General features: G+C 45.6%; 1 protein-coding gene across 1 annotated transcript in view; it reads left to right on the top strand.

The window, feature by feature from the left end:
* CDH5 (cadherin 5) overlaps positions 1-17,511 on the top strand; it is a 32,400-nt gene extending 14,889 nt beyond the window's left edge. Inside the window, exons 3-12 of the mRNA XM_026494904.4 lie at positions 898-1,186; positions 2,186-2,302; positions 3,235-3,399; positions 4,285-4,472; positions 5,875-6,125; positions 9,450-9,592; positions 11,155-11,279; positions 11,625-11,733; positions 13,822-14,067; positions 15,394-17,511. Coding sequence (XP_026350689.1) covers positions 898-1,186; positions 2,186-2,302; positions 3,235-3,399; positions 4,285-4,472; positions 5,875-6,125; positions 9,450-9,592; positions 11,155-11,279; positions 11,625-11,733; positions 13,822-14,067; positions 15,394-15,911 — 2,151 coding nt within the window. The 3' untranslated portion in view covers positions 15,912-17,511. The remainder of the gene's footprint in view (positions 1-897; positions 1,187-2,185; positions 2,303-3,234; positions 3,400-4,284; positions 4,473-5,874; positions 6,126-9,449; positions 9,593-11,154; positions 11,280-11,624; positions 11,734-13,821; positions 14,068-15,393) is intronic.
* Positions 17,512-25,638: the final 8,127 nt, after the last annotated feature.

Here is a 25,638-nt window from a genome sequence, read left to right on the forward strand (position 1 = left end):
AGCATTTGCTCATTTCCATGTGTAAATACTTTCACCATTTCTATTTCAAGTTATCAACTTGATGGCACTGAAGACAGAGTTGTGAAAAGATACGTATTAACAGCACACCGGGTGGGATTTCCAACATTCAACACATAGACATAACCTCAAGAACATAGTAAAATGTAGTACAATCATAAGGAAGCAAAGAATATTGAGTAGGCTACCTTTGATTTTAATATCATTCATTTAATTGATGTTTATATAATTGAAATTTTAATAATGGCTATTTTTAACAACCAGCTCACAAACATTCCTAAAAATGTACGGTGGCTAGCCAGTGCAAGCCATCTCCCAGCTCACTGGGACCAAATTTTCGTGTGGAACAGCAAAAGACACCAGTGTTCCTGGAATTCACTTTCAAAAGTGCCATTCTGCTCATCAGAGCAGCTCAACATCAGAAGCAATATTATTTCCACTTTACAGATGAGGTTACCACAACTCGGAGAGCTTAAGTGACTAGTAAGGGGCAAAATATCCCTTGCCTTCCATTGCACCAAGTTCACTCTTTCACTCAAAAACCTTTTTGTAAACACCTACGATGTTCCAAGCGCTGTTCCTGACACACTAGGGCAGCGTGCTGGGCAAGTCCTATGAATGCGGTGTTCGCAGCGACCTGACTGAGAACAACGTGTCCTAATGACCAGTCAGAGACGCTTGTGAAAGCTGCAGGTGCCACATTTAGGATCCCTGGCCAGCACCACAGATGTGTACACACATGTGCACAAACATGCAGGTGTGCGCATACACACTGACATACCTACATACACTTGCACACTCACATGTGTGCGTGCACACTGACACACGCACACGACCACCCCTGCCCATCCTCAGCTCATGGCGCCTCTTTTTTCCTAGATCAAATCGAGTGTGAACCGCAAGAACGCCAAGTATGTGCTCAAAGGAGAGTCTGTAGGCAAGGTCTTCCGGGTCAGGGAGGACACAGGTGACGTGTATGCCTTTGAGAGGCTGGACAGGGAGAAGATCCCTGAGTACCACCTCACTGCCCTTGTGGTAGACAAGAATACCAACAAGAACCTAGAGTCTCCTTCCAGCTTCACCATCAAAGTTCATGACGTGAATGACAACTGGCCTGTATTCACACACCGGCTGTTCAACGCATCTGTACCAGAGATGTCGGCTGTAGGTACGTGCCCTGCTTCTACCTCCCCCTCCTCCCCAGCTCATCCCCAGCCTGAAGGCACTTCTCCCATCAACAACTTCACTGCCTGGGGTCAGGATTTAGTAAATTCAGTGTAGTTGCTATTTTATGTGGTTTGAAAGAAACACTGGTCTCTAAAGACTAAACTCTGACCTGGCCCCAGACTGAGCCCTAACCCTAGTCATGTGGACTGAGCCCTGATACTGATCATGGACTGAGTCCTGACCCTGATCGTGGACTGAGCCTTGACCATCAGAGACACACATGTTTCACCACTCTTTGAAGCAAACCCCACCCACTGCTCTGACTCAGGACTGGCACTCTAAGAGTGTAGCCTTTGCACAAAAGAATACCAACTCGGCCACCACAGTAAGAAGTCACCTCTAGGATGCATGCAGGAGTGGAGGGGGGAGGACCACCGCCCTCACCCCAAAGGGCAGCACCAGCCTGCACCCCAGGCCTCTCAAAGTTACTACTTCCTCAATTCTACCTCCAGCACGTAGTAGGTACCAGAAAAGGATTCCCTTCTCTACCCCTTGGTCCAAGGTTCCCGGCCAAGAACCTGGGAGATCTTAACAGATCTTCTTGTGAAGTATGCGGATCCTGGAGTTCAAGAGAAACAGAGATGTGACACTCACTCCTGAGGGGCACCTTCCTATTCCTTTGTTCTCCATTCTCACTCCCTTCTACCTTTCCTCATGACTCCACCTGTTCACCCTCTCCCTCATTTCTCCCATGACTAGAAACAACCTATTCTCTTTGCCTTCTTCAAAGATGACCAGGCTAGACCTCCGGCACTGCCAGCACTTTGCCCCCATGCAGGCTCCTCAGAACACAAAGCAGCCTTTTCTCCCCACCAGGACCTGGGGGAGGTGGGTTAAGGGAACATCAAAGGGTACAGATGGGCCCCATCTGTCCTCATCTGGGAATGGGTCAAGTGGCCAGCAGTCACAAGGCAGTAACCCCTAGATTCTCTTTCCTCAGGGACCTCCGTCATCCGTGTGACAGCAGTTGATGCAGATGACCCCACTGTGGCAGACCACGCCTCTGTCATGTACCAGATCCTGAAGGGAGAAGAATATTTTGCTATTGATGGTTCCGGTCTGTGTTACTAACCCTCCAGGGCAGGCACTGGCTTGGAGCGGGGTAGGGGTGGCTATTCCAAGTGCAGCAGCTGAACGAAGTCTAGTCTGACAGGTGTCACCTACCACCCAACCACACTATCCTAAGGAAACGGTTGCTTATACTATACATTAAGACAAGGTGGCTGGTGAGGAGAGAAGGAAGCAGACAGCTGCCAAAACACGGACTCCAGCCCAGGAAATAAAATCAGGACCCAAACAGCGGCACAAGAAGAATAAGAGAGTGCTGGTTAGCAGCTCTGGGTGGAGAGTCAGACCAACCCAGTTTCCAAGCCCAGTCCCGCTATTCACTCTCTAAAGACCTTAGGCAAGTCAACTAACACCTGCGAGCCTTAGTTCCCTCATCCTGAAGATGGAAAAATGTATATCCATTTTGCACGGCAGCTGTAAGTTTGAATGAAATCATGTATAGAGAATGCATGGCCCATAGTAAGTACCCACTCAGGGTAACTTTAAAAACCTTAAGGACTGAGTTTGGGGAACAAGACAGAAGTCCAGGTGGTCAGGCCTGGGACACACTGCCTTTCGGAAGGATGGCAAGTACAACAGAGCACAGAGACCACCACAACCGATGACGTGCCAAAGCAGGCATCACTAATACATCATAGCACTCTTTCCACACTAAGCCTAGCATGGCCTCACACTCTTTCTCAACACCATGCTCCACGTAGCAAGGACCAATATTGGACCAAACTGTTTGGGCAGCTTTGGTCAAGCAGTGCAGGGTCTGAAGGTAGGGGGTGGTCGGCCAGTGGTTCTCAGCCCTGGCTGCACAATGGAATCACCTGGGGAGCTTTTAAGTCAGGGGGTGCTCTCTGGATAAGGCTCAGGCACCGGTATTCTCTAAAGTCCCTCCAAGTAACACGGCTCCTGCTGGGACACTTTTTGCAGGACTCATTTTCACGACAACCAAAACCTTGGACCGAGAGATGCAGGCCAAGTATGAAATCGTGGTGGAAGCCCGAGATGCCCAAGGCCTCCGTGGGGAGTCAGGCACAGCTACGGTGCTGGTCACTCTGCAGGACATCAATGACAATTTCCCCATCTTCACCCAGCGTGAGCTCTTCCCCCAGGGCCCTGGGGAGGACGGGGGTTGGGAGAATCCAGACTCAGTGACCTGGGGGATCTTGTGGAGAAGCCCAGAGTACCTCCACCTCTCCCTTAACCCCAGGGTGAGTCCAAGGCCCAGTAAAGTCACTTTGGTTGCAGGGAGAGGCTCTGCATCCCATCTCTGCACATATTCCCAAGGCTGTCCAAATGCTACCTGCCACAGTGCCCTCACAGGCCACAGGGAAATCATGCTCCCTGCGATGTGCCACCACCGTGCCCTGAGTGCCACTTTCAGAGAGGACCAGTTTCACCCAGTTTCTATGGGCTTGGAAAAATCCAGGCCCTAGCTAGAAAATCCCTGTAAGCTGATGAACAGGGGTATGGCAAAGTTCCATATCCAGAGCTGAAACTGGGCCCTGAGCCCACCCACAAACTGATTCTCTCCCTCCAAAAAATGTCTGACAAGAGCTTTTCCCATGCCCTGGTTAGGGCTGGAGAGTAAAGTCAGATGGTTCATCACTTATACCCTCCAAAGCTAAGGTATAAGCCATTCAAAGGCTCAGCCATCCCAAGGATGGCCTGAAGTGACCTCCCTGTACATGACAGAAGCTTGCTAAAGGTAAGACTTGTCTCTCTTGTGAAACAATAGGTCCCCTAGCAGAGTACCTAACATACAGTAGGTGCTCAATTAGTATTTGTTAAATGGATGGACAGATGGAAAGTCAGAGCAGAACCTCTTTGCCTAGGGACCCCAAATTCCAGAGGTGGTATTACTATTATTATTTTATTGTGCCCATTTCCTGTATAAAAATGTATTAGGATAGTATAAGGGACAATCACCTTGTCTATCTCATTAACCCAATGCCCTTGGGGGCACCCTATTTGCATCAGCCAAGTACACATTTGCCGTGCCTGAAGACATCCGTGTGGGTAGCTCCTTGGGCTCTCTGTTCGTTGAGGATCCAGATGAGCCCCAGAACCGGATGACCAAGTACAGCATCGTGCAGGGCGAATACAGGGACACCTTCACCATCGAGACAGACCCCAACCACAACGAGGGCATCATCAAGCCCATGAAGGTTTGTAGGCATTCAGCAATGACATCAGATGTGGGGTTTGGGGCTCCCAGCATTCCCAGGACTCACCCAGGGGCTGCTCCAAGGTCAGAGGCCTTCAAAGGTGCACATTCTGGGTCAGCTCAGAGCTGGCCAAGTGCCCTTACAGCTCATGACCCTGGAGCTGGGAAAGGGGAGCCAGAAGAGAAGGTCAGTGCCTTAGGCTGGGTTACCCCAGAAGCAGACCTTAAGGCAAGGATTTGGGATGTAAATAATTTATTGGGAAGCCCCAGGAGCAGTACCACATAAAAGGAAGAATACAGGCTCCTTAACTATCAGGTTATCACTGTGGGCAAATGGGGCACAGTCCCACTGGGGATATCTGGGGAACAGTGGGGAATAGGCCCCAGAGTTGCAGGAGCTGTGGGGGAGGGAGCTGTGGGGTTGGATGAGGGCTCCAGGGGGCATTCACTCTTGCACTTTCTGGCCTGCCCTGGGCACCCATCGAAGTAGAGCGCTAGTAATGTTACAGGCACTTGCAGCAGAGAGCCACGGCAGGGAAGGAAGCAGAAAGTGCTGTGGCGATGTGGGTGGCCATTGGCCATGGCTACTGAGGACAGACAGAGCAGTCAGACCAAATGAATCTGGAAGAGGAAGGAAGAGACACAAAACGCCTCTAGAATGGCCATGCCGAGGGCTGGGGCTACCTGGGCCAAGGATGACCCATCTCAAATGAAACATTCTAGAACCCCTCTGCCTGAGCCGGGCCATTACCCCAGCAGCACTCTCCTGAGGCTGTCCCTGGTCCCGCCCTGCACTGGGGACTGGAGGCACCCAGGGGAGTCACACAGCCTCCACAGCACCAAAGCTCACAGCAAGTGGGGAAGACATTCATATGGACAAACAGGGTGGCCACATGTAAGTGCTCTAGCAACCCATGCAGGGAGCAACTACTTGTGTCAGGGGGCAGGATGGGTTCTGAGAAGACATGATTACCTTTGGATCTGGCTTCTTGAGGGGTGAGTAGGAGTGTGCTAAGCGGGCAAAGGCGGGAGAAGCATCTTGAGCAAAGGCATAAGGAAAAGGCACATTCTTAAGGAGCTGTGGATAGATCTACTAGCTGTGATCCCCTAGAGAGGACAGTGGCTCACCCACTATGTGTCCTCAATACTTGCAACAGGGCCAGTCACACAGTTAGGGTTGGGGGGCAGCCCTGAGGCTGCTGTGATGCAGTGGGGGACAGCCAAAGACAGCCAGCCAGCCCCAGCCGCTCTCTTGATGACCCTGGAAACATCGCTTCTCCAGGCTGCAGGCCCCCATCTGTAAAACGGGTGTCATCCCCGGGCAAACTTGCGGGGTTGCTGTGAAGATCACATGTCACACGCTTGTCTCTGAGCGGTGTTCACCATACTTGTCCCTTCCACAGCCCCTGGACTACGAATACATTCAGCAATACATTTTCACCATCGAGGCCACAGACCCCACCATCAACCTCCACTACCTGAGCAGCGTCTCCATCCGGAAAACTGCCCGTGTCATCATCAATGTCACAGATGTAGATGAGCCCCCCAACTTCAAGCAGTCCTTCTACCACTTCCAGCTGCGGGAGAACCAGAAGAAACCTCTGATTGGCTCAGTGCTGGCCACAGACCCTGACGCAGCTCGGCGGAGCATTGGGTAAGGGATGGAGGGTGTGAGGGTGGTGATGACCATGACGATCCCGACACCGAGGTTCTTCACATCCGCTGGGCTGACAGCAGGACTCAAATGGGGAAAATGGCTTCTCCTGGCACATACACGGGACGTGGCAGAGGCAGGACTAGAAGCCCAAGTTCTTCCACTGACGTGAGTGGCCAGGTGGGATCCTGTCTTGTCCAGACGCCCCCACCCCACGTGGCCCTGGCCATCAGTGCTGTCCAGTGGCCGCTCTACCCTGCAGTGGCTCCCAGAGATCCATCTAGGGAGATCTGATGGCCAAGAGGGTAACCAACTGAGGACACATGAGAAACCCCTTCACTAAACATGTTTTACTAAATTTGCCTTCCCAAAACTACAAAAGGGAAAAAGTGTTCATTTCACAGTGAACCAACTCAAAGATCTACAAAGAAAACATCAGTAACCCCCACTCCCAGGTAACTTATGTTCACAGTTTAAGGTGGTCCTGTCACACCTTTTTTTTCACGACCACACGAACATCTATGTACATATATGGTGGATTTGTTGTCTGTCTGTCTGTCTGTCTGAGGGTTTTGATTGCTTTCAAAATGTCTGGATCACACCACACCCATTTCATCACCACCCATTCTATCTCCGCTAGACTCCCCGCCTCCACACTCTGGGACCAAAAATATAGTTCTAACTCATACATCCTAGAGCCGTATAACAGTTGATTCTAATCCATTCTCATTCTATTCCAAAGGGGTAGCCAATTGTGCTGGCACCATTTATTAAATAAGTCCTCATTTTCCCACCTTTGTCATGTAATATACCCGAGTCTATTTCTGAATTCTCTTTTCTGTCCACTGTTCTGTGGCAAATCCATTCTGCTTTATTGCAGCAACTTTATACTAAAACTTAGTAGATATAAGCCAAGTCTCTCCCTCACTGCTTTTTTAATTTCTATAGTGTTTATGCATTCTCAAACATTCACTCTTTCATATGAACTGTAAAATTCTTTTATCTGTTTTTTTAAAAAACATTAGAATTCTAATAAGATTATGTTATATCAATTCAGGGAGAATTAATATTTCCATGATATCAAGTCTTCTTATTAAGGTCAAAAAATATGTCCCCAAAAATGGAGATTTGGGCCACATCGCACAAGTTCTGGGACTACTACGGTTTTCATGGTTGCTCTATTGTAAATAGACTGTGATGATAATTTTTATTTCTTTATTGATCCAATAATTTATTTAAGAGATTGACTTGATATTTTTCTTTAGCTTTACCAGTGGTAGGGCATTTTTTGTTTTTGCTTTAACTTGTTCTAGGATATAATACAAGTGTGTTTGTTTGTGTTCATTTTTTCTAGAATACCTAAGATTTTGCTTTATATATTTTAATTTTTCTATTCACAAGGGTTCATACCTATTTTACCTTCATTATGACTTGTAACTTTTATCCCTATGAAATTACCCAATTTGTTCTGCTAAATACTTTGCCTTCAGATCCACACTGCCTGATGTTAAGTTTGCCGGTCCTGTTTTCATATTATTTGTGTTTGCCTGATAGAAGATTTCCAACCTGTACTTTCAACTTTTCTAACTTCTGTTTTTCACTTGATATTAAGTTGTCTCTCGAAAATAGAAGGTAGTTGGTTTTGGCTTTTTAATCTAAACTGAGATGCTTTGGGTTTAACCTATTTACATTTGTCATAATAAATTATATGTTTGATCTTACTTTTTTAATTTTGTTGCACATTTCTCATTTCTCAAACTTAATGTTTTTTTTTTCTTTTCCCCCATATTTGCTATAGAGTTTATTTTCTTTTTCTCCTGGATATTTGAATGGAATACATCCATTTTTACTTCTACCAGTGAGACTTACTTCTACCTGTAAGATTAAAAATGTTTTCCTGGACATTTTCTACTTTAACATATCATGCACGTGTACATGCACGCGCGCACACACACACACTTCTTTTCTATGTATGATAAAGAAATAAATCATTTCATTTTAATTCCTCCCAAAGAAGGCTTTTTCTTTTTATTTCTTTACATTTCTTAGTTAGATGAAGTTCAGTTTTCATAAAAAAAATTTCAGGACCCATCTCTATGGGTGACATACTTCCTGAGTTCCAGTATGTTTACAAATACCTTAGTTCCTTTGCCTTCTTATGTTAATAACACCATATGTACTCCTATAATCCTCAGAGTATAGAAACTTCACTTCAAAAATAATACCGATGTTTCTAGCATTTAATTTTGTGGGGACATCTGGGGTGAATCTGATTTTCTTCACAAGAACATATTTTTCTGTCTGGACTCTGTCCAGTTCCCTCACATAGCCTTGAAATTCAAAAGTGTCATCAAGATATATGTAAACATTGATCTCTTTTGAAAATTATGCCTGATATTAATGACCTCTTTTAATCTGTAGACTTGAGCCTTTCTTAAGATCAGGAAGTTTTCTTTTAGTCTATCTTTTGTTATTTCTTCTGTTCTATTGGTTCTGGAATTTTCCTTGTTAGCAGCAAATATATAAGTTATATATTACATGTTATATATATTCATCTCTCATTTCTTCACACCTTTTTCTTTTTTTTTTTTAAGATTTTATTTATTTATTTGACAGAGAGAGAGAGACAGCCAGCGAGAGAAGGAACACAAGCAGGGGGAGTGGGAGAGGAAGAAACAGGCTCCCCGTGGAGCAGGGAGCCCGATGCGGGCTCGATCCCAGGACTCCGGGATCACGCCCTGAGCCAAAGGCAGACACTTAACAACTGAGCCACTCAGGCACCTCACTTCACACCTTTTTCTTGATTTCTGGAAGAACTTTTCAAATTTTTACTTCATAAATTTAATTTATTTTCAATTATTTCCTATATTCCAGCTCCTTTTTTATTTCTTCCTGGCTCCAGTCCAGCTATCTTTTCTTTTTCTTCTTTATGTTCAATTAGCCAACATATAATACATCTTTAGTTTTTGACGTAGTGTTCAACCATTCATTAGTTGCGTATAACACCCAGTGCTATCTTTTCATTAATCACAAAAACCAACGCCAGCTCTGATGTACTGGATTATAGCGCCTCCTACCTCTGCTTTCAAAGTGCTACCAAGGGAGTCTCAAGGCACCACCTTCAGCTCAGCCAGGGTAGCATTGCTAAAATTGAAGGGATTATCCCACCACTGTGAATCCCTCTAGGTAGTAGAACACAATGAGCAGTGGGAGGAGGATGGAGGGGCTGCGACTGATAGATCCTGATGGGCCTCATCAGTCATGCTGAGAAGGTTGCGCTCAGCAAAGAACAATGGAAAACCATGAATTTCTCTCCCCTGGCAGATATTCCATCCGCAAGACCAGTGACAAGGGACAGTTCTTCCGAATAACCAAGCAAGGGAACATTTACAATGAGAAAGAATTGGACAGAGAAATCTACCCCTGGTATAACCTGACAGTGGAGGCCAAAGAACTGGATTCTAGTGGTGAGTAGCCCCACATGCCAGGGGACCTGGGCTTTTCTCCTTTCCCTCCTTCCTTTAAAATAGGCATAATCTGTCATCTCGATCTCTAGAGGTATTATACGCTCCTGCTGAAGCACTACTTGGCTGAAATACTATAGAGCCTCCATGCCCAAGTTGTGCATGGACCAGCAGCATCCACATCACCTGAGACCTTGTTGGGAGGGTAGAATCTTGGGCCATCCCCAGACTGAATCAGAATCTCATGCACATTCCAGTTTAAGAAGCACAGTCCTAAAACAGCCTGCTAGACGTCCCTGTGATGAGAATCACATAAGGCACCTTTTAAACACAGACCCCTCCCTGGAGGTTCTGGTCCAGTGATCCAGAAATGGGGCTAAGAAGTGTACACGTGATTCTTATTATCATGGATGTTTGGAAAGGACTGTTTGCTGGGAGGGGCAGGAGATGATTTATATGCCAGTCAGTGGGTTGAATTCGAAATCTGAAGCAGCTTCCAACTTTAGGTTCTCCGGCTTAGTGTAACTTTTGCCAGAGAGAAAGGCAAGTATTGGAGTTTTGCATCCTTATAAAACTTAACATGAGAAAAAACACGGCCGCCCTCCAAGAGACGGATTAATATTCCTGCCTCACTTAAGACACCACCAGGGCCCAGAGAGGCCGATGACTTGACCAAGGCCCTACTGGTGCTACCCTAGAGGGCCTCTGCCTCCTGATGTGCCTCTGAGACTTGGTCATCCCCCCCCACTTAGCAGCCAAGCCCCAACTGCGACGGGCTCCCATGTGTTTTCCAGATCAGTCTTTGCCTCTTTCTTCCCCATCTAATCTCATTCACACAATTTTTAAACTTTAAAAGTAATAGTTTGTTGTTAATTTTAAAATATGAGAGAAAATACAGAAAAAGAGAAGAAAACCATCCCCTCGTAATCCCACCACACACAGATAATTACTGTTAGCACTTTAGTATACTTCCTCTGGGTTTTTTTTCTATACGTATTTTACATAACTGAGATCATAATACTTATATAAAAATCATATCCTGCATTTTTAGTTAACCTTTTTCCGGAACCATTTTCTCATGGTACTAAAATATCTTTTTTTAATACATTTTTAAATGTAATTTCCATGGGTATCGCAAATGGCCACACATTCCATTCTTTTAAAGTGGTTTAATTTGTGAACCCCATCTCATTTAGGTTGTTAACCTTTTAATTATGTTGTGATTAATTTTATTGATTTAAATAAATTACATTTATTTAAAGTAATTACATAAACTATTGGATCAATTTGATAATTTGTTAATTTAATTAAAACCTTCTTTAATTGGCTTGCATTGTTCACCTTTTTGATTCTTACAAGTAACTGTTTAATAAACATCCCTGTGCATGAAGCTTGAGGTCCCCCTCTCTTCCTCTTCCACCCCTTTCATCCAGAATGCCACCCCTGGCCTCTCTTCCAGAGGTCCCTAGCCCCCTCTTCCTGCAAAAAGGGCACCCCTCCAGAATTCCCCATCCACATACCTTCTATCTCTGGGGCTGGCATCATGAGCACTTTCCTCCCTGCAGGGTACCCCACAGGCAAAGAATCCATTGTGCAAGTCCACATCGAAATTATGGATGAGAATGACAACCCTCCAGAGTTTGCCCAGCCCTATGAGCCCAGAGTGTGTGAGAACGCTGCCCAGGGCAAGGTGAGTCTGGCTCAGGTGGGAGGGCAGGACACACCCACTGAGGACAGGCTGAGAGGCAGCACCTCCCACCCACAGCCAGCGGGCACTTCACTGAGCTTAATGTAACCTGAACAACAGCCTTGAGGAAAGGCATCGTTATACCCACAAGAAACTAAGGTCCAGCGGGGATGTGTGGAGAATACACTGGTGAGGCGGGTGGTCCAAAGAGTGGCTTTGTGGAGACCATTTAGGTTAGTGTTGCAGGTGAGATCCAGCCATGGTCAAGTCTGAACCCAAAGTCACCACCACTAACCCCCCGACCACCCCAACACCACCAATGACTGTCCCCCATTTTCCATATTCCAGCTGGTCGTGCAAATCTCAGCAATAGACAAGGACATAACACCACGAGATGTGAAGTTCAAATTCTCCCTGACCACTGAGGACAGCAACTTCACCCTCACAGATAATCACGGTATGCATCAGAGTAGTCAGCCTGGCTACTGGTAGGGGCAGGGTTATTGGAGTTTGGAAACATCAGCGTCAAAGAGCAAGCCAACAAATGGGGTGCGGGGGGTAGGGGAGCAGGTCCCGACTGGGGTCTTCAAATTATGGGATATTTTGTATAACTCCTTTCTGGTCTGTGCCATAGTCAGAGCTACCCTGGCCAAACTGCCAAGTCCACACTCCCCAGAAGATGCTCAGGTCAACAAGGAATATGGAATAGATATAGAGTGCAGACACTTGCCCGGTTCACTAACGAGCCAAGGGATTTCTTCCCACACTGCATCTCTATGCTCAGCACAACTGTAAATTCTCTATGAACTTTGAGGTCACTACCAAAGAGTCTAAATTGAAAATGTGAAATCCCAAATGCCAAGAATACAATGAACTTTGTCTTAATTCAGCTACGATGACTACTTACCACAAGGTGGCCCCAGGACAGCATCTGGTCCACTCCTCACAGCCCAGAGTCTGTGATATCAGTAGTGGCTGATCAGAGCTTCTGATAAGCATGTGCTTACAAGAGTGATGACGCTGAGCTGGTTAACTTTAGCCAAAAGTAGACAGGCTTCCATGGCTTCAGCAGCTTCCTGAGAAAAACAGAGAAACATTGCTCTTGGGTCTCAACAGAGCCATCCTTCACCCAGCACAGGGTGGGATTCCTGCCTATCTCTGATTGGCAAACTGATGGATGAGGATCCCTGTACCGGACAGCCATTGCCACCTGTGAGGAAGGTCAGGGCCGCTGAGAGTGTGAGGCAGACCTAGGGGATCAGCCACAGACCCATCCTTAAGGAGCCTCCTGTGGGACTGGAAAGGCGGCCATGCTGTGTTGGCAGTCAATGACAGACCATTCAAATGCTCAGCTGTCTTTAGCAGAAAAATACCCATCACCCCATCCCCCATGTTCACCTCAATCCCACCTCAGAGGGGGTCTGCACTGGGATAGAAAGCTTAAGTGCCACCCCAGAGGCACCCCGTGTACAACCAGGAGGCAAGCCTATTGGTGCCAGATTCACTTACAGCATGAATGTCCTGTTAGGATAGTAAATGAGTATAGTGAGAAAACTCTCATTTCTCTCATAAAGTATCAATGGCCATATAGCTATTATTTTCAATTATAATAGACATGGTTACTTAGTAACAAAATGTAATTAGCTTTCATTTGAAATGTAAACGATAGCCTCCTTTGCTTTTGGCCAGCTTCCTGAGTGAGCTGATCCTGCAGGGCTAGATAAATCCTAGAGCAGGGAATCCCTAAACCCTCTGACCATTACATTATAACTCCCCAGGAGCCTGCATAAGGCAAGCTATCTGGCCTCTGCCCAGAGCCACTGAATTTGAAATGGGGGGGGGGGGGCAGAGGGGAGGGATATGGAGGGGAAGAGAGAGCAGGTTCTGAAAATCAGCATGTTTAAAAAGCTCTCCAGGGCGTTCTTCTGTATGTAGAATCATTGATCAGAGCCGGGAGGGAAAGCCAATATTTGGGCCAAAGCACATTCCCAGTTCCAGCCTGCCCAGGAAATCCTCAGTTACACATGTCACCACTCTCTCAGTGCCCCAGGAAACATGTTCATTGTTTCCACTTTCTAGTGGATTTTCAGGAAGAGCAGAAAAAGCCTTCCAAGTTAGCCCAGTGCTAAAAGACTTCTAAACGCTTTCTTTTTTCCCCCATCGTCAAAGCTTGAAATAACGCATTAATTGAGCCAAAAATAACCACCTGTTACTGGAGCGGGATTAGGGAAGAGGAGGTGGGGGTCAAACATATGGGCTGCTCACAGAAACAGAAAGCGAGGATTTTACATTTTGGCCAAGCCATTCTTAGAGGCTAGGTCAAAGCAGCTGCCCCAAATGTCCCCTCTCTGGAGGAAAAGACACACACTCAAATGGCTGAAATATGAGGCAGGGGATGCAAAGGGCAGGGAAGCAGCCCAGACTGCATGTGGGCTGGCACAGTCACGGAGGCCTCCCTGGAGGAGGCAGACCACACCGTCAGTGTGGATGAGCAGACAGGCACTGCGGAGAGCAGAGCCTGACTCTGTAGCCCTGGTGTTTCCAGATAACACGGCCAACATCACAGTCAAGTATGGACAGTTTGACCGGGAGCGTGCCAAGGTCCACCACCTGCCTGTGCTCATCTCAGACAATGGGAGGCCGAGCCTCACAGGCACCAGCACACTGGTCGTGACCATTTGCAAGTGCAACGAGCATGGCGAGTTCACACACTGTGAGGAGATGGCAGGTCAGGCAGGCGTCAGCATCCAGGCGCTGGTAGCTATCTTCCTCTGCATCCTCACCATCACAGGTCAGTGCCCAGGAGGGTGGGGAGGGGACACTAGGGGTGCTGGGGGGTGCTTCGCAGGAGGAGGAAGAGACCAGGGATCCAAGGGGCAACCCTGCCTCCAGCCCATATCCCACCCTGGGCCTCGGGGTTCCACAGCAGAACACAGGGATAGAAGTTCTATCTCCCTAGATGCCTAAGGGTGGGGGTAGATGTGGGGAAAGGGAGAGTTCAAGGCCCTCCCCCCACTTTAAAATACTTTACATATATGACATCCATTCATTCAATTTATATGTTTGGAGCACTTACTACATTCCAGGCACTGTTCTAGGCATTTATTTACATGAACCCTATTTTGGAAAAAAAAAAAAAAATGCCTCTTTTAAAAAAAAAAAAAAACACGGAAAATTTAAAAAATTCTAACTTAGATCACCTCCAGTGGCTTTCTTTCCTTTTTTCGAATTCCTACACCCTTGATTTTTTTTTTCTTGCTTGGGCCTCAGAAATGTTAGGAGCGTTTTAGGCATTGCCTTATTTTGAGTTACCCAGGAAGCAGACATTGGGGTACAAGTGATTTATTTTAGAAGTGCTCCCAGGAAGCCCTAGAAGGAGGAGGGGGGAGTGAAACAGGGAAGGGAGACAGGTGATGAAGGGAGAGTTGTCAATACAAGTTATTATTGTGGGTCCCTGGAGCTTCCCGCCATAGGGGATGGGGAAGCAGTGGGGCACTCAAGGCAGGTGTTTATCCACCAGCTCCCCTCAGCTGATGGTTAGGGGCTTCTCCCAGGGAAATAAATTCTCCTGCACTTCACCAGCCCTGAAATGGGGCAGGAGCCAGCCCTCTACAGGAATGTTAGAGATCGTCCTGTGCACTGAAATGACAGGCCTTGGTGATACTGTGGGGGCACCCACATTATCTGTTCCAGGCTTTTCCTGCCAGTGCCCCCCCCCCTCAGAGACCCCTGCGTGTGCCACCATTCTGGCGCTTCCCTGGCGGATCCAGACTCAGACCCTCTTTTAATAGTAATCGGTGATCATGATAATGACATCACCACCACACAGAGAATTATAGAGAATTGCACTTAACCTCCCAACTACCTTACGAAATATAAACAAAGCAGAGAAGTTATCGTGGGTCCATGGAGCGGGGAGGGGGGAGGGGGTTCCCCGGGTTCCCCGCTAGGTGTCTGGACCGAACCAACCTCTGCGTTGGCCCAGGTATCGCTGGGAGGCTGGGCTGGCCGGGGGAATTTCCTGGGAGGAGGGGAGCATGCAGGGCAGCCGCAGAGGCTGGGGCCACCTGATGAGGGCCGTATCTGACTGGCTCTGACTGGCTCTGACTGGCTGCAGTGATCACCCTCCTCATCTTCCTGAGGCGGCGACTCCGGAAACAGGCCCGCGCCCACGGCAAGAGCGTGCCCGAGATCCATGAGCAGCTGGTCACCTACGACGAGGAGGGCGGCGGCGAGATGGACACCACGAGCTATGACGTGTCGGTGCTCAACTCCGTGCGGCACGGCGGCTCCAAACCCCCGCGACCCGCGCTGGAGGCGCGGCCGTCCGTCTACGCGCAGGTGCAGAAGCCACCACGGCACGCGCCCGCAGTGCATGGTGGGCCCGGGGAGATGGCCGCCATGATCGAGGTGAAGAAGGATGAGGCAGACCACGACGGCGGCGGCCCGCCTTACGACACGCTGCACATCTACGGCTACGAGGGCGCCGAGTCCATCGCCGAGTCCCTCAGCTCGCTGGGCACGGATTCATCCGACTCGGACATCGATTACGACTTCCTCAACGACTGGGGGCCCAGGTTCAAGATGCTGGCTGAGCTGTACCGCTCAGACCCCCAGGAGGAGCTGCTGTACTAGGGAGCTGTGGGCCTCTAGGTCTGGGGACCCAAACCACTGCAGCTCGGGCCAGTCGGACACCAGGCACTGAGCACGCAAATTGTAGCACTGACACCCCAGCCCAGCAGCCCTTACTCGTGGGTCCCAGAGACTTCACCACCTTGGATAGCAAACTCCAGGTCCTTGAAAGGTCCAGGAACATATTTCGGTGACAGCACCCCCCTAAATGCTGGAAGATCCAGGCTGGGGTTCTGTCTGGGCTCGGACACCCACAACCCTGTCGCCTGGGACCACGGGTCCAACCCAAAGACTCTCTGTGGCTCCACAAAGCAGCTTATGTTCAACTGCCAGGGGGAGATCTTCCCTCGAAATCTCTGAACCCCCTGGTGAGGTTGGTGAGGTCGGGGAGGTCCTTGTGCCTGTCTGCCTGAGGCAAAGGGCTGGATGGCATGGCCTGTGGGGCAAAACTCTCTGCAGCCCAGTCCCACAGGAGACTGGAACCATCCATCAGCCTACCCTACTTCAACTTCCTCCACTCTCCCAAGTCCTCCACCATTCCCAGCCTCTCCCCAGTCCTGTCAAGAAGGAGGAGGGGGCCCCTTGACAGCTATGGAAGCTGGGTCCTGAAGTGACCTCACTGGCCTGCCACGCCCATAACTGCTGTACTAAGCACTGAGAATTCAACCAAAGTCAGGAAAATGGCTTGTTGAATTTTGAAGCAACTGTGAATCCATCCTGGAGGGACAATGAAGACCAAGTGTGACAGATCATATGGTGAGGGCCACCTCCACACCCACACCCTTTGGAGAGAGCCTGGGGTAGCTGTGACCCCATTTTGAGATTCATCAAAAAACCCTCCAGTTTTGCCTGGGAAGTAGAGCCGGTGATTCCGGAAGACCTCCCCTGTAGATGCCTTGCCTAGTCACTCATTCATGCTCTCTCTTTCTCTCTCTCTTTTCATCTACTCCTTATCTCTTGACTTGAAGGCCCTCAAGATCTGACCCTAGGCAACTCTGGCCAAAGTCCAAACCCAAACATGACTGCACTACAGAACTGTGCTGTTTGCCTTTGCGCACCTCGTTGTTGCCACATCTCAGGAAACCCCTGCAGGGCCCCTGCCCTGTCCTTGCCCTGGGTCATCTGTGCATCTCCCACTTTCAGCCAAATATGGAACATTCCATTGGAAACATGTCCTGAGGAAGTGGCATCACTCAACAGAAGGGGGCAGGACAGGAGGGAAACTCTCCAACTCACCCTTGGTCATGGACTGAGGTTCCACTCCAGACAAGGGCCCTCACACTTCAGGAGATTGTAGATAACGCTGATTTTTTTTAACCAATATCTAGTTTTTGTAATTTCTTTGTTTACTAATAATACTTACACATTTCTAGCTCTCACAGACATATAGAATAAGGGATTTTGCATAATAAGTGGGTTGCTATTTAGGTTAACAACTTCAATTCAGGTTTTTTAGTTGGATGAACAAATTCCTGTAACTTCCTTTTTCCTATTATTGTAGTAATTATTCTAGTGATAATGACTATATATAGGCCACACTGGTGCATGGGACGTACTGTATTTTTTTTATACCTAAATAAATAAAAATCTTGAAATTCTTTTATTTCTAGAGCTGAGAAAGCTCATGTGAAACATACACATCATCGTCACCACCACCACCATCATCATCAAAGGAACTCTGGACGCAAGGGGACATTTACAAACAGGATTTCAGAGACACTCACTCTGCATTGCAGCTTAGAATAACACCTAGTCCAGCCCCCTTTCTTCCCAGAGCTCAGTGCCTTCACTCAGCCTCTGTACATGCCTCCCAATCCCACCTCCACCCTGTACAACAGGCAGGGCCTCTGGAAGCTGGAGCTGACACACCATTTGCATTTGGCAAATGAACCAGGGCGGGTGAGATTCATCAGCAGTGAGGGAGGAAATCAACTTCTAATTAGTTGGTTGACAGGAGTGAGCAGCTGGCACTGTATTGGGGTGTGTGCACCCAACAGTGGAGCCCTGCCTGGAAAACCTCACAATCAAAATGAGAAGAGGAAACCTCCTCGTCAGACTCAGGTCTTGAATTGGGGAGGTAAGGATTGAAGTTCACTCCAACAAGGCCCCTGCTCCTTGACCCCTACCTGGAGGATTTCTTGGGGACTGTGTCCTCCAAGGGTGATATTTTGTTAAAACTCTCAGGGGTCAATTTGCCTTAATTCCAATTTTGCTCTAACTTCGTTTGTGATTTCCTTTTTGATCCATTGGTTATTTGGAATGCATTATTTAATTTTCACGTATTTGTGAATTTTTCAAATTTCCTGCTCTTATTGATTTCTACTTCCATTCCCTTATGGTCAGAGAACATAATTTTTATTATTTCAATCCTTATAAATTTATTTCAGACTTGTCTTATGCCTTAACATATGTTTTATTCTGGAGAATATTCCGTGTGCACTTGAGAGGGATGTGTATTTTGCTGTTGGTAGTGGTGTATTTTATAGGTGTTTGTTAGATATAGCCGGTTTGTAGTGTTGTTCAATTCTTTTACTCCCTCACTGATCTGTCTAGTTATAGTCTATCCTTTATTGAAAGTGGGGTGCTGAAATCTCTAACTATTATAGTTGAATTATTTTTCCCTTCAATTCTGTCAGTTTTTGCTTTATGTATTTTAAGTCTCTGCTGTTAGGGGCATATAGGTTTATAATTGTTATCCTGAAGAATTGACCCTTTAGCATTATAAAATGTACTTTTGTATCTGGTAACAATTTTCATCATTCTGTTTCATCTAATATTAGTATAGTCGCTCCAGCTCTCTTTCAGTTAGTTTACATAGTATATCTTTTTCCATCTTTTTACTTTCAGCCATTTTTTAAATAGAAACTGTGTCTTCTGTGGACAAAATATAAGTGGATTGTGGCAGTTTATCCACCTACTAATCTCTGATTTTTGATTGGCATGTTTAATCCTTTTACATTTAATGTAATAACTATAAGGTAAATATGTCTGCTATTTTCCAATTTTTTTCTATATCTTATATCTTTTTTGTTCCTCTATTACCCCATTACTGCCTTCTTTTATGTTAAATAGGTATTTTCTAGTGTACCATTTTAATTCTCTTGTCATGTCTTTTACTTTTTTAAATTTCCTTAGTGGTTCCCATTAGGATTATACTTAAAATCTTATAACAATCCCATTAGAATTTTTACTAACGTAATTTAAGTACTGTACAAAACTTTGTTTCTATATAGCTCTACTCCCTCTTGCCTCCTTTGCACTATCCATTGTTGTACATATTACATTTTTTATACATCGTATGCATAAATTTTATACAGTTGGCTTTTAAATCAGATAGGAGGGGGAAAGTTACACACAAAAATATGACTATTTAAATTTTTATATCTACCTATACAATTACCTTTACCGCTGACCTTTATTTCTTCATATGGATTCAAGTTATTGTCTATGTCTTTTCTTTTCAACATGAATGACTCTCCTTAGTAATTTTTGTAGGGAAAGTCTGGTAGTGAGAAATTCTACTTTGTTTATCTGGGCATTGATTTCTCCTTTATTTTTCCAAAATACAGAATTCTTCACCTTTTTCTTTTAGCACTATGAATGTCATTCCACTGCCTTCTGGCCTACCTGGCTTCTGATGAGAAATTGGCTGTTAATCTTACTGAGGAAACTTTGTATGTGATAAATCATTTCTCTCTTCTTCCTTTCAATACTCCCTCTGTCTTTGATCTTCAACAGTTTCATTATGATGTGTTCAGGATAAATCCTAATAGTTTATCTTATTGGAGTTCATTGAACTTATTGGAGTTCATTGAACTTATTGGATGTGATTAATATTTCTATCAAATTTGAAAGTTTGGGGGCATTATCTCTTCAGATATTCTTTCTGTGTGCCTGTCTCTCTCTCTCCCTCTCTCTCTCTCTCTCTCTCTCCCTTCTCTGGGACTCCCATAATGCATATATGAGTATGTCTGATGCTGTACAATAGCTATCTAAGGGTCTATTCATTTTCTTCATTCTTTTTGTTGTTGTTCCTCAGACTAGATACTCTCAATTGATCTATCTTCAAGATTACTGATCTTTCTTCAGCTAACTCACATCTGTTCTTGAGATCTTCTGAATTTTTCATTTCATTTATTATGTTTTAAACTCCAGAGTTTCTATTTGGTGTTTTTTTTAATAATTTCTACCTCTTTACTGATACTCTCTCTTTGGTGAGACATAATCCTCACATTTTTCTTTAGTTCTTTAGACATGGTTTTCTTTAGTTCTTTGAATGTATTTTAAATAACTAGGTTAAACTCTTTGTCTAGTAAGTCCAACATCTGGGTTTCTTAAGGGATAGTTCTATCTATTGTTTTTTTTTCCTACAAATGGGCCATACTTTCTGGTTTCTTTGTATGTCTCATAATTTTTGTAGAAGGTTGGGTATTTTAAATACCCAATAATATAATGTGGCAACTGTGGAAACCATACCCTTTCCCCCCACAGTTTGTTGTTTTTGATTTTTGTTGCTGCTGCAGTTTGTTTAGCGGCTTTCCTAAACTAATGCTGTCAAATTTGTACTCGTCATTGTGTGTAGCCACTGAAGTCTCTGCTTGGTGGTAGTCAGCTAATGAGTGGTCAGATACCCCCTGAAATGCTTGAAACCAATAAATCTCTCAGTGCTTGCTAAAAGGCTCTGTGTGTATGTTGGAAAACTTCTCCAAAGCTCAGGCAGACAGTTTACAATTCAGCCTTAGCCTTCCCTTTCTGATTGCACAGAGCCTCAAGGTCTGCCAGAAGTGAGAGCTTAGGGTTTCCCCTGGTCTCTCCTGGACATGTGCCCTACACATATGAGTGGCCTTTTAGATTCCCAGAAATATGCCAGAGTTTTTCAAATGAGTGGATAGCTCATCCCCAACTTTTCCTTTTAAGATTTTTGTCAGCTTCTTGTTTGCCTGAGCTGTTATCACAACCTCAGGCAGCTGTGATGTGAAAGGATTACCACTGATTGTTTTCAACAAATGCCTTCAGGAAAAAAAAGCTGTTTGCATTGAGCAAATTTCAAGTCAGGTGAAATAAAAGCAAGTTTTAAAATGAGGTCTTCTAAGGACCACCAGACAGGTCAAATAATGACAATTACCTGGGAATTGGGCTTTGGAGGAGCTCCACCACCACTCTTCCCCTTCCAGTAGCTGCTAGGCTGCTGGTTTTCACTGTGATTGTGGGGCTATTGGGTTTCAAGGCTACTACAGGGCTGAAGAGAAGGGAACGGTACTAGCATAAGTTAAAAGACCACAAAGATCATGGATTTAGCCTCTTCTTGTGAACAAACACTCCCAGAATTTTTGAAAGACTTTGGTTAATTTCCGGAGTACTGAAAAAGTTGATTTTGACAATTGTTTCCAGTGTTCTCATTGCTTTTATGGAAAACAGGATTCCCTTATTCTGCCATTCCTGTGGATATCAACCCCACCACCACCACCACCTAGGCTGGTTTTTGAGCTCAGTTTTCCTACCTATCTATTGTCCAAATTCAGAGGCTTGCCCTCTGAACTCAGAGTTGCCCAACCAACCCCTGGAGCTCATAATATCTGTCCACTACCTTTCCCTCCAAGAAGCCTACCAGGCTTCAAGTCACCTCTTATCCCTCCAACCCTCCAGTAGGGTCTGGCTCTGAGTTCTCAGTCACTCTGGCCACCTCCTCTCTTTGGTTCCTGTTTACCCTGAGGTTGGAGGAGTGATCTTTGTGAAGGCAGGAGGCTTGCCTCTGAATTTGGAGCCTCTGGTAGACACCATAGTAGGGCACAAACCCAGTGCTCCCTGGAGTCTGCTAACCACACTGCTCCAGTGAACCCTGGGCCCTGGACCTGGCAAAAGTGGTCAGGAGCAGCAGAGGCTCAGAGCCCTTCCCCTTACCCCAGGTCAAATCTCTGAGGTTAACATGAACTTCCTCTTCATAGAAGACTAAAGTGAGCCCCAGAAAAGAGTGCAACATGACCAAAGCTACACAACAAGTTAGAGACTAGGGCTAGAATCCCCCTCCTGGTTCCCCAAAAAATGTGGATCTACAAGAGACTTTCCTAAACCTGGGGGCTGAAGGCTGAACCAGGAAGTGCTATCCAGCTCTATTGAGCTGGTCGTGAGAAAAATGACCACTTGGGGGCGCACGACATAAACAAATGCTCAGCAGCAACCCCAGTGCAGTGCACCCAGATATCCTGATGTGGACCACAGGCTCTGAGGGTTCTGGGCCTTGACAGAGAACCTGGATTGGAGAGGCAGCCACAAAGTCCAGTCCCTCAATCCACCTCAGGCTCTGGCTCTGTCCCTCCCCTCCAGCCAGGCTCTGATGTGGGAGCTCAAGGACCTAGTTCTTCACCTTCCCAAGGAAACAGGACACCTATGGCCTCCAGCAGTCCTATTGGCACTGAGAACCTCAACTCATAGGGATCTGCTGGCCTTCGCTGCAGGAGCTTTTGGCTTGTAAGGGTTACAGTCCACTGCACAATCCCTCCCAGTACCAACCCCTGCCTCAGGGCCCATGTCCAGCCCTCCTGCTCTTCAACAAATAAATCCTGGAGCATGGACTCTGGGCCAGAAACAGTGTCGATCCCTGAGAGCCCTAATTCCAGGAACCTCCCAGGTTAAGAATATACACAATAAATCCTACTGTCCTCAAGGTAATGGATTGAGTCTCTGATCCTCACAACCAAAACCCTAGTCCACCCAGCAATCCCTCTTCTAAATATTAGCCTAAGAGGCACACATAGGGTACATCTGCCACAGTGTTTATTTCTGGTTATGTACAAGGCAAAAAAAAAAAAAAAAAAGGAACAATGGAAATATCCAACAAGAAATTGCTTAGGTAAATTATGGAGGATCCATTAAAAAAAAAATACTGGGTAGCCATTACAAGTCATGTTATCACATGGTGATCTTGAGCTGAACTCAACGTCAAGCAAAAAGGCAGAATCCAATGCATTATTTATAGTCAGATCCCAATTTTTTTTACTAGTAGATATTCATCTCCAGACTTTGGAATTATGAGTAATTTTTCTTTTCTTCATTTTGTGTTTTCCAAATTTTCTATGTCAACAGGCAGTATGTTTACAATCAGAAAGGATGTTATTTTAATGTTAATAGGTAATCACTTTCTTCTAATTGAAAAACAGTGAATATGATAAGCAAAGTTTATCCCCAAATATCATTTTTTTAACATTGAGTTTTTGTTTTTAAAAAAATGTTTGAGTTTACAATTTTTTAAAGCAACACTTTTTGTTTTTTAAATTAACCAAACTGCTTTTAAAACTATTGCTTTTGAACCAGGCAAAACTATTGTTAGAAGGCTTATTAATTTTATTGTTTGGGTTTTTTTTAATTTTTGAAAGCATTTATCTGAACTTGGTCATGTAAGACCTGCTCCTCTTAGCCTTTGGAATTATTTAACACCAAATTCCCAGCAACTTTCTGCATCAGAGCAATTGCAGTCCATGGAATGAGAAAAACCTGGTTTTCCAGACAGGTGATCCTCATGATTCTCAATGCATAGAAATACCCTACATTACTCTTTCTCAAAGGTAAGAGAAAGAGGTGGAACCAATTTTCCACAGCCCATCCAGACACCATCTGGGGATGTCTGGGAAAGCTGAGTAGCACTAACACTCAAAGAATTTCACAGGACTTTGCAATGTGCTTTTCTGGCTTGGGGTGTTGAAAACACCATTAACTTATTACACTCCTGAGTAATGGTTGCTGGAGGAATGGTTAATGATGTTACACAGGAAGCTGTGTGAGGAAGTTTTGTTTTTTGGTTTTGTTTTGTTTTGTTTTTAAAGATTTTATTTATTTATATGACAAAGAGAGAGACCGCCAGCGAGAGCAGGAACACAGGAGGGGGAGTGGGAGAGGAAGAAGCAGGCTTCCCAATGGAGGAGCCCGATGTGGGGCTCGATCCCAGGACTGTGGGATCATGCCCTGAGCCAAAGACAGACGCTTAAAGACTGAGCCACCCAGGCGCCCCTTGTTTTTTTGATGGGACTCTGAGCAGGAAGTGAATCTGCTCATCAAAGGGAAAAAACAAAGCTCTACCTTTGAGTTCAAGGGTTTTCCTGGCTAAGCAGAGGGAGACCTTCAGGCAGAGAGTGCTGGGCAGGAGAAAAAAAAAGCCCTACCTGGGGCCCCACATAAAGCAGCTAACATTTTGCAGAGCACAGAGAAGAGTGAAGAGTGATCTGGGACCTCTTTCTTTCTTTCTTTCTACACCAATTCTGGTACAGACATGTAAGGAAATATTACAGAACAACAAAAAGGAAGGACAAATTGATACACATGACAACTTGAATGGATCTCAAATGCATTATGCTAAGTAAAAGAGCATAAACTCCAAAGACTACATATTTTATGATTCCATTTATACAACATCTGAAAAAAGGCAAAACTAGAGCAACAGAGAACCGATCGGGATTTCCAGGAGTTGGCAAGGAAGGAGGATTTGATTAACAAAGAGAAGGTGCATGAGGGAGATTTTTGGGGTGACAGAACCATTCAGTATCTTATCTGTGGCGTAGTTAAGAAAGTCTATTTATCAAAATCATAGAACGTACTCCCCAAAAAAGTGAATATTACTGTATGCAAATAGTAAATTTTTTAAAATCAACATTTTTTTTAATGGAGAGATATTTCATCAGGGTCTCATTTTATTTGATCTATTTTATTTTCTTTTTTAGAAAGATAGATAGAGTGTACACAAGCGGGTGGGGAGGGGCAAGGGAGCTGGAGAGAGAGAAGCTTAAGCAGGCTCCATGCCCAGCACAGGGCCCAATTCTAGGTTCAATCCCACAACTGTGAGCCAAAATCAAGAATCAGACACTTAACTGACTGAGCCACCCAGGCCACAATACCCAAGGATATGTACTTACTTACTTCTTTATTCTGTCTCTAAAATATCTGTTGAGGGGCGCCTGGGTGGCACAGCGGTTAAGCGTCTGCCTTCGGCTCAGGGCGTGATCCTGGCATTCTGGGATCGAGCCCCACATCAGGCTCCTCCGCTATGAGCCTGCTTCTTCCTCTCCCACTCCCCCTGCTTGTGTTCCCTCTCTCGCTGGCTGTCTCTATCTCTGTCAAATAAATAAATAAAATCTTTAAAAAAAATTAAAATAAAATAAAATATCTGTTGAACAATGTGCTAATGAACAAATTCCCTTGATTTTACTCCTTATGTCTCCTGAAACCCTCTCCTCTAAACTGTGCCAGCCTTAATTGGGGCCCTCTTCCTTCTCTACTATGGTATTCCCCAAATTCCCTTATTGTTCTTTCTGCCTCAACTCCCACCAGCCATTTTCCTGCTGTCACTGAAATTATTTGTCTAAAGTGCAAATAAGATCTTGCACTCCCTTAAACACAACAGAATTTTTCAAACTTTCCATGGCTCTCCACTGTCAGATAACTGAGCCCAAACTCTTCAGCCCACTACCCACGGCCCTGCATAATCTGGCTTCTCCTTAACATTTTAATCTCTGTATTGACATATCTGCCTTCATGCCAAACACTCTGTCATATTAAGCTGTTAGCCTTTCCTCAGACAAATGGTAGGTTGTCTTATTGGTCAAAATATGCACTGCCCTTCTCTTGGGAGAATTACACATCTCTAACTCATTGATGTCAAGCTTGGCCAAGCGATTCAGTTTGTTGAATGTGAGTGAAAGAGACACTTGCCACTTTGCAGCAGAAACTTTAAGAATCAGCT

The sequence above is a fragment of the Ursus arctos genome, unplaced genomic scaffold (genome assembly GCF_023065955.2).
Source record: "Ursus arctos isolate Adak ecotype North America unplaced genomic scaffold, UrsArc2.0 scaffold_19, whole genome shotgun sequence".
In the NCBI taxonomy this organism is placed as follows: Eukaryota; Metazoa; Chordata; class Mammalia; order Carnivora; family Ursidae; genus Ursus; species Ursus arctos.